Source organism: Nycticebus coucang, chromosome 2, assembly GCF_027406575.1.
Source record: "Nycticebus coucang isolate mNycCou1 chromosome 2, mNycCou1.pri, whole genome shotgun sequence".
In the NCBI taxonomy this organism is placed as follows: Eukaryota; Metazoa; Chordata; class Mammalia; order Primates; family Lorisidae; genus Nycticebus; species Nycticebus coucang.
This window is the reverse complement of record NC_069781.1, coordinates 97728598-97741177: the sequence shown is the minus strand read 5'-3', so window position 1 is coordinate 97741177 and position 12580 is coordinate 97728598. Positions and strand designations below refer to the sequence as shown.

Sequence of the window (12580 nt, the reverse complement as noted above, 5' to 3'; positions counted from 1 at the left end):
TATTAATAAAAATTTTCTGCCATTTTAATTTATTGGCTGTATGTATATTTTTATGCATTAAAATAGGGACACATTATTATTTATAAAGCAGCTGGTTTGTTATATTTAGATTTTTTTGTGTATGACTTTTAAAGGCATATCTCTTTACTAAATTTCTTTCTTTACTATATATAGCTACTCTACTGTGGTACCACAGGTTTTTACTGGACATATTCAGAGCTTAAATTGGAAGTTTAACTGTAGGTTCATGTGTACTGTGAGATAAAAAAGGTTGAAAAACACTTATAATAGTGTTTTAGAGTAATAGTTTTTATAATTCATTTTATTCATTTACATGTGTGCCCTAGGAATTCATGAACATATTAGTCTGGTCATTGAAAGGATTTCTTCTTCCTTTTTTTTTTTTTTGAGACCGAGTCTCACTCTGTTGCCGGGTCTTGAGTATAGCAGGGTAGTCACAGTTTACTGCAGCCTTAGGCTCAAGGCTATCCTGGATCAGCCTCCTGAGTATGTAGGACTACAGGCACATGCCACCATGCCTGGATCATTCTTTAATGTTTTGTAGAGACAGGCTCTTGCTATGTTGCCAGGCTGGTCTTGAACTCCTGGCCTGAAGCAGTCCTCCCACCTTGGCCTCCCAAAGTGCTAGGATTGCAGGCATAAGCCCTAGTGCCTGGCCTGAAACGTTGTTTTTATATTAGTAACACTTTCTCTTATGTTTGCTCTCATATATACCTACAACTTTTGTTGGTGTGAGGATTTCACCTATTGAAGCATTTTATCTGAAAAATAAATGGTAAGGGGTATCTTAATTTGAAGTCCATTTTTATGGTTTAATGTAATAACATTTAAGTTTGTTAAAGCCTTAAATTGCTTATTGATAAGCTATTAGTTATTAAGAGTGGGGTGTTGAAGCAAAATATTCTTTTCACTTTAGTAGACAAAATTTGAAATGGGCATCTTAATTGACACAGAGCATAGGAACTTATATTACTCCTTCATTGGCTTAGATTTGTTTGATTCTTTTGTTTTTACAGTTACCTTTCATTTGTTTTTTTACTGACCAATTTCTTTTATCATACAGTGAAAGTATCCATAAGGTAAAGTTCAGGTGTACGTATTAGAGCCTTGATTTTAACATTATAATATTTCAAAATTGGCATTCAAAATAGTGGATTACAAGAAATACTAATAAAATCTTGTTAAAATTTTCTTACATGAACTTCAAGAATATCATTAATCAAAAATGTTTACCTTTTTCTCCTCAGCATGTTGGTGAAAATAGTTTGTATAATAATGAATGAGAATAGACATTTTAGAAATGGTCTTTTAGAACAGTTAATTTCCTTTGTGACATAGACTAATCTTATATTGTGAAGATATTATACTTGTCCAATCTTAGTTTCATACCCAGTACCAATCTTTTAATCTTACTAATGTAGTTATAAATTCTTCTATAAAACTTTAATGAGATGCAGCCAGAAGTTAGCAAACTCTAATTATATGTCTAATATTCCTTTATTTCTAGGGTTTACAGATCGGTACTCGAGAATTGGAAGAGATGGGAGCAAAATTTTGTGTTGGTCTTTTGCGTTTGAAAAGACTGACTTCCCCATTGGAATATAATATGCCTTCTAGCCTGCTTGACTTTGAAAATGATCTAATTGAATCAAGCTGCAAAGTGACAAGGTGGGACACAATTGTTTCATTGTTTTACTATATTGCAATGTGCTGTTACACTTCATTAAAATAGTTAAGCATAGAAAAGGCATGGAGATTTTGACAGACAAGTAGGGCATGTTTAGAATTAATATAATCAGGCATGCACGTCTAATATTTGTTTCAAATTTTGATCATATTGTTGATTCTTATAATGTTTATAGTTGGATGCTATTTAATAAAAATATCCTAAAACTTTGAATGCTGTTTTTAGTGATTATAATGATTTGCTTTTAACCCCCTAAATAAGCAGTGTGACAAATACTGCACTTAGATGGTATCCAAATGAAGAGGGCTTAGAGTCAGGATTTACATTTCAAAAGATGTTTTTCATTGATGTCTACACATATCAGATAGCTGTCCAATAACTTTCTAGTTATATAGTATATATTAGAAACAGTAGTATCCTTTTGAAAATTTTAGAAAGTATGTTATTTAAAGAAATCACATATAGTGTTAAAAACAAATATGTTTTTAACAGAGTTTTATAATTATATTTCAGTATAATTGGTTTTCTTTGTAATTTTTTTATAAAATACATGTAAAAGTTTTATTGTGAGAAGAGTTCATGGGCCTCACCAGACTCTCCAAGGGGACTGCGGCACAAAAATGGTTAATAACTCCTAGTTGTCTTCATCGTATGCAGATACACATACATACCAGACAATAGCCAGTTATAAATTCACAACAGTTTCCCCTAGAAATTTTCCTCTCGCTCTTCTCCTGTGCATGACGTCTATGGTAGGGCAGCCAGTGACTTCTTCCTCCACGCTTCGTTCTTCTTTCTCTGTCTCAAGTGAATTCTCTGTGCGTCTCTGCCTTGACTTCTGTGCCTCGATGCTTTAGAGGATTATAGGTCCTCAATCTGAGTTTGTCTGCATCTCCTTATGATTATATTCAGGTTGTGAATGTTTGGCAAGAATATCTTGAATACTGTGTTCTTCTCATTGCGTCCTGGTGTAGTGTGGGATTTGAATTTGTCCCTTTACTCAAGATGTTCCCTTTGATCACTTAATTAAGATGGTATCTGTCAATCTCCTCCATTATAAAGTTAACTTTTTCTCCTTTTGTAATTAAGTATTTTTATAGGATATATTTTGAAACTATGTCAATATTCCATTTATCATCAACTTCTTAATGTATTCATTTTTAAATGTACATGTATTGAACTTATGATTTACAGTTTTAATTCAGTAAGTTTCGATGTTACTCTCCTTTATTTTATTCATTTACTCAAAAATTCCTTTATTTGGCTCCTTCAAACAACTTCTGTATGTTCAAAATGGCCTCATCATTCTTGGAGGACTGCCTCACCTTCCGACACAACAGGATTTCCCGGCTCATCTTTATATGTACTTTGTTCATCTCAGAGTTGGAGTTAATCATTTTTTCAGGGGTCCCAGATTCCTTCTGGTGGAAAATGGTATTTATATATAAGCCTAGCTTCTAGTTATATTTATTGCTTTTGTGGCATTACTGTCCCCAGGTTCCCTTGGTGGTTAGAGCTATGAGATATATTTAAGTATTTATATGTGTGAATACATACATACACACACACACACACACACATGCATATCCGTGCATGCACACATAAACACAGACATAACTTGAGTTCACAGTGGTACTTTTGATTGAGTCCTATACTGAGAGTTCAGTCTAGTTTTTTAATTAAAAATTTCGAACTCCCTTATTGAACAGTGAGACACCTGGCTCTCATTATCTTGAATGTTTTCTACTTATTTGCTCTATCTGCCTATGTGTAACTAATCTGTCTTCACTGCTCTTTCTCTGCCTTCCTCACCCCACTGGGTCTCCAATATTCCAATGGGAGGGGACTTTTTAAAAATAATTTTTGTAATCTCAGTGCCTGGCATGTAGCAGCTATCCATTACATTCTATTAGTGAGTCATTATATTTAAGTATTTATTGCAAACCTGCTATGGGCAGAGTCTGTGCTAGACTCTCAGTGAAAGCACAAGAAATGAGAAGTGAGAGCTCGTGGACTGAAGGGAGCTGATAGTTTAGGGGAAGGTGTACAGCTTATGTTTGCAAAGTGGCATGAAGTGGTTATTAAAGAATACAGAATAGATGAGGTTTGTTAAAGAAATAGCAACTGGGGCGGCACCTGTGGCTCAAGGAGTAGGGCGCCAGCCCCATATACCGGAGGTGGTGGGTTAAAAACTGGCCCTGGCCGAAAACTGCAAAAAACAAATAAAAAAAAAGAAATAGTAACTGAACATGAAGACGACAAAGTCAGCAGTAGGAAATACAACAATCTTCCCTCTTGCAGTTTCTCTTTGTGTGGTTTCAGTTACTTATGGTCAACTGTGGTCTGGAAATATTAAATGGAAAATTCTAGAAATAAACAATTCATATGTTTTAAATTGCATGTTGTTCTGAGTAGGGTGATGAAATCTGCCATCCCTCTTCATCCTGCTGGGGATGTGAATCATCCCTTTGTTCAGTGTATCCACACGCTCCCCACTACTTAGTCACTTGGTCGTCCCAGTTATTAAAAAACATAGTATATCGGGCGGCACCTGTGGCTCAAGCAGTAGGGTGCTGGCCCCATATACCCAGAGTGGTGGGTTCGAGCACGGCCCAGCCAAAACTTCAAAAAAAGCCAAACAAACAAACCCCCCAAACCATAGTATATCAGGCATCAGTACTATTTGTGGTTTCAGACCTTCACTGGGGGTCTTGTTCTTGTCCTCTGCAGATTGGGGGGGGAGGGACTACTTTAGACTGATTTAGATAAGGTGGGAATGCTTCTTTGGAGCTTAGAAAAGTTAAGGTTTAGATGTGGTCGCTTATGTCTGTAATCCTTGCAAACTGGGAGGCCAAGAAGGGAGGATCATTTGAGAATGTGAGATCCCGTCGCTACTTAAAAAATAGAAAATGTTAGGCAGGTGTGTGCCTGTCCTTGCTACTGCAGAGACTAAAGCAGGAAGATCGCTTAAGCCCTGGAGTTTGAGTTTGCAGTGAGCTCAGATGACACCACTGTACTCTAGCTAGGGTGACAGAGCGAGACTCTGTCTCAAAAAATATATATAAAAGAAAATAAATTAAATAAAGTAAAATAAATGAAAGAAAAGTTAAGGTTAAAGAAAAGATTATGGGAACAAGTATTCAGTTCTATGCTAATAAGTGCAAATTGTATAGAAGAGGAAATAGTAATTGTATGTATTCCTAAGCATGGAATGATAACTGATACATTTCATACATAAAATATATTGAAATTCAAAATGTTCAGAATATGGATTTTCTGGTATTTCTATGATATAAGCACCAGGCAGTTTAGTACTTTGCAGGGAATGGTGACCATAGAGGGGTCAGGAGTTGCCCTTTGAGGACGACACATTCAGTTAACCTAACACACTGCTAGCCTCCACTCATTCAGCGTGCTGATTCTTCAGCGTACACATTATTTTATTTTGTTTTAAATGTTTTCATATAGGTAGAGCAGATAAGAAAAATGAGGGAGGTTCTGATAGTGGCTGACGATAAAACTAGCCAGCTTGAAAATTTCAGACAGGATCATTGGTGTATGCTTGTTGATTGAAAGAAGTCTGTTCCTCGACTCCCATCCAGATGTGCAAAGGTTTTTTCCTCATTGCCTCATTGTTATTGATTTTAATATCTTATTTCATAATAATTGCTTATTCATTCAGCCATTCTTTTTATTGCTTTTGGAAGTCTTTCAGGAATAATTGTAAATTTTGGTCAGTATTTACATTATTGGTAGTGTGGGTGGTGGGGGCGTGGTGAGGGGGATCCACAAACTCTTGGTAACTCGTCCATGGAGACAAAAGTAAGGAAATGGAATGATCAAAATGTCTTTACCTCTTTCTCTTAGCCATTCATATTTATCCTTTAGTTTCACATTAGAGATCATTAATAACAGTTACTTTGCAAGAAAAAGCCACAGCGAATGTAACACAGATCCCTTGTGTTTATTTGTTGAAGAGAAAACTAGAGGGAGAGGTTATATAAACTTACCCTTGGGCATTTGGGCATTATTTCTTTATCTTCTTTGCTTTCTGTCCTCTTTCACTTACCTTTTCACCATCCCTGTTCTCTGTAGGTTATATTTCTTCCTGTGACTTCAAATTCTGTCTATATGTTGACAACTCCAAAATACCTGTAATCACTCATTCCGGGTGCCAGACCGGTGTATCTGGCTTCCAACTTGATTTTGTATTCTTGGACATGAAATCAACTTGTCTGGAACACACCTTGTGACCCCTGCTCCCCCACCTGTCCTGTCACAAGCCTGTTCCTCCTTAGCTTTCCCTATCCACCAGGTATTCATGTCTCATTCTTGGTACCTTCCTCTTTTTTATTTACCCTTCATGTACTCCATCACCCAGAATTTCTTGATTCCTATTCTAACATATTTCTCAGATTTTTCTATTTCTCTCTACATTTTTACACCAGTCTAGTCTACCGTCATCCCTTGCCCGGGCTACTCCAGTAATCTAACTACTCCCTGTACTTTTTGTGTCTTGCAGCTTCTTTGTATGTAGTGGTCACTTTCTTTCTTAAAAACCTTCAGCTGTGTCCTGGGCATGAGGACTATGTCCATTATCATGTCCCTGGGTCCAGCATGAGCCATCCACACCATCATCTACTCTTTCAGCTGGTCCTACTGTCCTGTGTTCTCAGCATCCCAACTGTATTGATTATATTGTAATTTTTGGAATAGCATTTCTAAATTAGGTATGGCAGAGGACTAGTTTTTGTTTTCCAGTTTATTCTGGATTGCTGCTTGATTAAAAATATGATAAGAATGGAGTAGGATAAAAATGGAAGAGGGGACCCCAGGTAATAACAAATATAAGCTCCATGCTCTTACTGTAAGATTCACCAGACATATAATTTCTATGTCAGATTGTTATGAAAGTTTCTGAACATTTCATTTTAATTTCTTTACTTCTGTCATCATGGACCAGTAACAAAGAGTTTGTGGACCACAGTGGTCTCAGTGCTACACCTTGAATAGCCATTATTCTAGAACAAATTGATCTGTCATCCCAGGGTCTCTGCATTGGTTGTTTTCTTTGACCAAAATGTCTGTGTCTGTGTTCTTACTTCTTGAAGATTTTGTTCTTGTCCTTGCTGTTGTTCAGTGTCAGTGCCCTGTGTTTAGGAGTGGATATATTTTTAATGTGCCTTTCTTGACACTTGATACATACTTTTAATTTGAAGACTCTTGTCTTCAATTTGTAAAAGTTCCTAGGCACTTTCTCTTTGAGAACTGCTTCTTCGTCATTCCCTTTATTCTGTACTTCTAGAATTCTTATATTAGAGCTTCTCAATCTATTCTCCATGTATCTCTCCAATTGCTTTTTCACATTTTCTGTCTCTAGGTAAATTCTTTAGTAGCATTTTATAATTCATCAACTATTAGTTTTTCAGTTTAGAGTTTACCATATTTTGCCATGTATAATGCACTCCCATGTATAATGCACACACACATCTTTGGTCCAAACTTTTAGGAAAAAAATCTTTCATTTTAATTTTTCAATTCAAATTTTTATTTATTTACATTTAGATACTTGCATTATAAAGGAATTTGTTGAATTGTTGTATTATAAGGGAATTTTAGCATTTATTTTTTAGCTTATTATGGTCCAAGAAATTTTCTGTAACAAATAATTACAAAACACAAGAACAGATACAAGGTACAGGAAATTTGACACACTGGTAACAATAAATAGCATTACCTATGTATAACGAGCACCCATATTTTCCCTCAAAATTTTGGCTAAAAGTGTACATTATACACAGCAAAATACAGTATCTCATGGGTTGTTTTTATTTGAATGACTATACATTTCACATCTAAGTGGGTTTTTTTTTTTTTATTTCTTGATGCTTTTATGTTGCATTTTCTTGTTATAGCTGTTACTCTTTCCTTCTCTGATGACCCCAGACATTTTCAAAGTCATTTGTAGATTACACTGCTTATTGTGTTGGTAATTTTATTCCCTGTTTCTCATGAGCCTATAGTTGGCAGCTCACTGCATAGAAGTCTTTCTCCTTAACCTCTTCCTGATTTTGTAATTACATCTACCTGTCCCTCTCCGAGCTCTTGCCCAAGCTTCTATTGCATTATGATAGGATGATATTAGTTTTCTGTTAGCATTTTAAACTTCCCAATCCTTCCATGGTTGGGGTTTTTACAGGACACATCCCTGAATTCTTGTGGGTTCTGGCTCTGATGCCCTATATTCTTCTTTCTCACTTTATAATCACAACTTTATAAAATCTTTAATTTTAGGCATAAATCTCGGCTTTATTTTTTCAGCCTTCTTTTTAAAGTTGCAAGCCTCACTCCAGCTGCTGGATTCACTAGTCTAGATTTAGTTTCCTGCTTCTTCAGCACTGTGCAGCCTCACTATTGCCTTGATGGAGCTACTGCTGTCTGCTTTTGAACCTGGCAGCAGACCCATGGCCTGGCTTTGTGACTATTCTTCTTTTGGTCTCACAAGATATATATCTTCTTTTATATGCATCTGTGTTTGTTTTCTATTTTGTAGTTTATCTAATTATTTGCTCTGTGTTTGGAATAGGAATAACCAGAACCTAAAAGCATATATTTTTGTACTAACCTTATTTTTTCTTAAATTTCAGATTAATATGAGGGTATAAAAGTTTAGGTTACATTGTTTAATTTCTAGGTAAAGTTTTAAGTTTTGTGGTTGAGGCTTTTATCTGGAGGTATGCTTGTAAACTCTTATATTTTGCACATTTGGTAAGATCCTGCCAGACACCCTCCTGGAGCAGTCTTTCACTCACACTTTGCCTGGCTAACTCCTGGTTAGCGCCAGGGATCACATCAGTGCCCGTCAACACTGTATAGGGTGCCGATCACGATGCCTTGCAGTATGTGCCAGGCATATCTTGAGTTGAATAAAGGGTAGGTGGGTACATAAGATTTAAAAATTCAATTATAATAGATTACTTGGGAGGAGGAGTGTCTCACGGTGCTCTAAACACCAGGGTAAGCACGTTAGAGTATATACTTTAGGCAGTGGGGAGTTTTGAAGCCACTAGCAAAGTACACTAAGTGATAGTTTTTGCCTGAAAATAGTGTGCGACTTTTATTGATCTAGGAAGGTGGAGGCAAGAAAATTCTTGAGAAAGCTGTTTAGTTAGAATCACTTGTGTTTGAGAGGAAGATGAGCTCTAATAATAATAGTAAAGCCTGGTGCCATGGTTCGTGCCTATAATCCTAGCACGCTGGGAGGCTGAGGCAGGAGAATCACTGGAGGCCAGGAGTTTAAGATCAGCCTGGACGACATAGACCTTAAATTGAAAAATAAGGAACATTAGGGGCCTTAATGACTGACTATGGAATCAAAAGCACGTAAAGCCGTGTTTTCAACTGTAATAGAAAAGGGCAAATCACAGTATTGGAGCTGGAACTAGGAAACAGCTTACTTTTTATTAACATCACCTCCTTGTCTTTATTTCTTTATTGTCTCTGCTGTCTGTATCCTGTCTTTGTCCATGTTAATTTATTCATCTGTTTCCTGGTTCTAATGTGAAACTAAGGTATCCTTTTAATTAATCTAAGTTCCTCCAATTTTTTTAGTTGAGTTTACCCTTTGGCAAGCCCATCTTCTCTTGCCAGAATTTTGCTTTATTCAACATATATGCAATGTGGACAGTTTTACTCCACAGATTAGCCTTCAATTAAAATTTATCCATCTTAGTTTAACTGTTTCCCAAGATATGGTTTCTGTTTGTTGTGACCTACTTTACTTTCATTTATAAGCATTTTATATTAGGTAAGCTTGAATAATTGCAGCATTAGGAAGAGATTTTTATAGTAAATGTCTTTTTCAAGGTAATTAGTAACTCATTGATAGATGCTGTCTTAGGCCATTCAGGCTGCTATAACAAAGTACCACAGATAGACTGACTTACAGGGGACAGAAATTTATGTCTCATGGTTCTGAAGGCTGTGAAGTCCAAGGTCAAAGCAGTGAGATTTGGTGTCTGGGGAGGGTCCACTGGCTCATAGGTGACCCTCTTCTCACTAAAGCTGCACATGACATACACTTTCAGTCCCTTGCATTCCATCCCCGTCCCCAAATTTATGTCCTTCTTAGAAGCAAAATGTATCCATTCGATCCCAATAGTCCCCCCAGATCTTAACTTGTTCCAGCATCAACTAGAAAGTTTAAAAGTCCAGAGACTCTTCTAAATACATCACGTGTCACTTAGCATTCTGAGAAATGCATTGTTAGGCAGTTCCTTCCTGTGAAGATCACGAAATGTATTTATACAAACCTAAGTTGTATATAGCCTTCTGTACACATAGGCTACATGGTATATAGTTTGTTGCTTTTAGGCTACAGGCCTGTACAAGATGTTACTGTATTGAATATTGTAGGCAATTACAACACAATGGGAAATATTCATGTATCTAAACATATCTAAACATAGAAAAGCTAAAAATATAGTAGTATAATCAGGACCACTATCATATATTCAGTACGTTGTTGAACAAAACATTATTATGTAGTATATGACTGTATCATCTAAATTAGGTATATCGTTTAAATTAGATAGGGGTAAGATTTAAGATTTAATCAGTTCATCCTGCTGCAAATTCGCCTTTAGTTGTGGGTCTGTGAAATCAGCCAAATTAGGTGCTTCCAAGATACACGGGGTGGGATAGGTATACGACAGACAATTATATTCCAGGAGGAGAAATAGGAAAAAAGGAAGAGTGGCAGGTCCTGAGTATATCCAAAACCTTAGGGCTCAAGAATGATCTTCTTTGGCTAGATTTTCTGCTTTCCTGCCCTACTGGGTCTGTGGTTCCACCTTCTGGACACACTGTGGCTCCTGTCCCTGCAGTTTTGCTGGCTAAAGGTTGACTCACTAAGGCTCTGGAAAGTCCTGCCCGCTTGGCTTTGCTGGGTCTTGCCCTAGTGGGGGCTCTTTTGGTGGCCCTGCCCTTGTAGTGGTTCTTGCCTGGGCTGTGTGCCTGTGGCTCCATCCTTTGAAATCGAGGTGGAGGAAGCCATGTTCCTCAGTCTTGTGTATTCTTTCGGTCAGGAGATGTTGTCAAATGTACCCTCTGAAGAAGTGACCATTGCATGCATGCCACACCTGGGCCCTCTGGAGCCACACCTGGTGCTGCTGAGGAGCATGGCACCAGAATGTGGGGAGTGGGGCCTGTGAGATCTGGTACTGCCAGGCTGCCAGTACTGAGATTCCAAAGGCACAGGTGAACCTCTTTTAAAACAATTCTGGTCATCTCCGAATTGCCTGGGAATGGTTTTCTTGGCTACTAGCTCCTGGCTTCTGTTTAGATGGCTGACTAATCTCCTTATCAGATGGTCCTTTGCCACACCCTTAGTTCCTCTCCAGGGATATGCTTTCTCATTACAATATAGATAGGCTGTGAATTTCTCAAATCTTTAAGTTATACTTATTTTTTGATGAAGAATTCCATCTTTGAATCATTTCTGTCTTCTTGTGTTTTGCTATAAGCAATCAAGAGAAACCAAGATATACCTTCAGTGCTTTGCTTAGAAATTTTCTCAACCAAATGTCCAGTTTCACTGCTCTTAGGTTCTGTCTTCCACATGAGCACAGGGTTTAGTTATGTTCTTTGCCACTTTATAGAAAGGATTGTCTCCCTTCCAGTTTCTAATGTATGTTCCTCACTTCCCAGACTGCATCTGAATGGCCTTTACTGTTACAGTTCTACCACCATTCTATCAGGATCACTTAGGTATTCTTTAAGAAGATTGAGGCTTTTTCTTCACCACTTTTCTTTTCTTTGTGAACCCTTACCAGAATCGCCCTTCGCGGGCCCTTCACAGTAATGTAGGCTTTTTCTAGCACGCTCCTCCAGACTCTTCGAGCCTTTGCCCATTACCTTGTTCCAAAGCTGCTTCCACAGTTTTAGGTATTTGTTATAGCAGCACCCTTACTTCTTGGTACCAATTTCTGTCTTAGTCTGTGCAGGCTGCAATAACAAAATAACTGGATAGTTTATAAACAACAGGAATTTATTTCTCACAGTTCTGGATGTTGGGAAGTCCCAAGATCAAGGTGCCAGCAGATTTGATATCTGGTGAAGGTTTACTTCCGTGTAACCTCACACGGCAAAAGGGGTGAGGGATTTCTCTGGGGTTCAGTTATATAGGGCCATGCCCTCACGACCTAACCCCAGAGGCTATGTAATCCTTAATGCTCACCTTTGAGGTTAGTATTTCAACATACGAATTTGGGAGAGGTGTAACCAACCATTCAGTCCATTGCAGATATAATTATTGTTCACAACACTGTGAACCATGAGGTATTTGGCACATCGTAGCACTTGAGTTTGTTTGAATAAACTAAGAAAAAAATAAGAGATTTATTTAAAATGAATCTGTGATAATTATGAAAAACAAGATCTCAGTTATTCCATTTAGTTTCTACACCATTGTGTCTTTCAAGTAAGTAATAATTTTAGTTTTATAACTAAAAATGGAGATTTAAGGCCAAGCATGGTGGCCCATACCTGTAGTCCTAGCACTCTGGGAGGCCGAGGTGGGTGGATTGCCTGAGCTCATCGGTTGGAGACCAGCCTGAGCCAGAGCAAGACCTTGACTCTAAAAGTAGCCAGGTGTTGTGGTGGGCATCTATAGTCCCAGCTACTGGGGAGGCTATGGCAAGAGAATTGGTTGAGCCCAAGAGTTTGAGGTTGCTGTGAGCTGTGACACCACAGTGCTCTACTAGGGGTGACAAAGTAAGACTTTGTCTCAAAAATAAAAATAAAAATGGAGATTTAAAAACATAAGTGTACATTGAACAAAGCTTAAAACTACTAATCTATGAAATTATTTTA

General features: G+C 37.5%; 1 protein-coding gene across 6 annotated transcripts in view; it reads left to right on the top strand.

Moving 5' to 3' along the window:
- The window catches only part of AGTPBP1 (ATP/GTP binding carboxypeptidase 1), a 208423-nt gene that overhangs the window by 172127 nt on the left and 23716 nt on the right, over positions 1-12580 (top strand). For all 6 annotated transcript variants that reach the window (XM_053576852.1, XM_053576834.1, XM_053576841.1 and 3 more), the window contains exon 25: positions 1529-1689. In XM_053576852.1, the coding sequence (XP_053432827.1) occupies positions 1529-1689 (161 nt within the window). The remainder of the gene's footprint in view (positions 1-1528; positions 1690-12580) is intronic.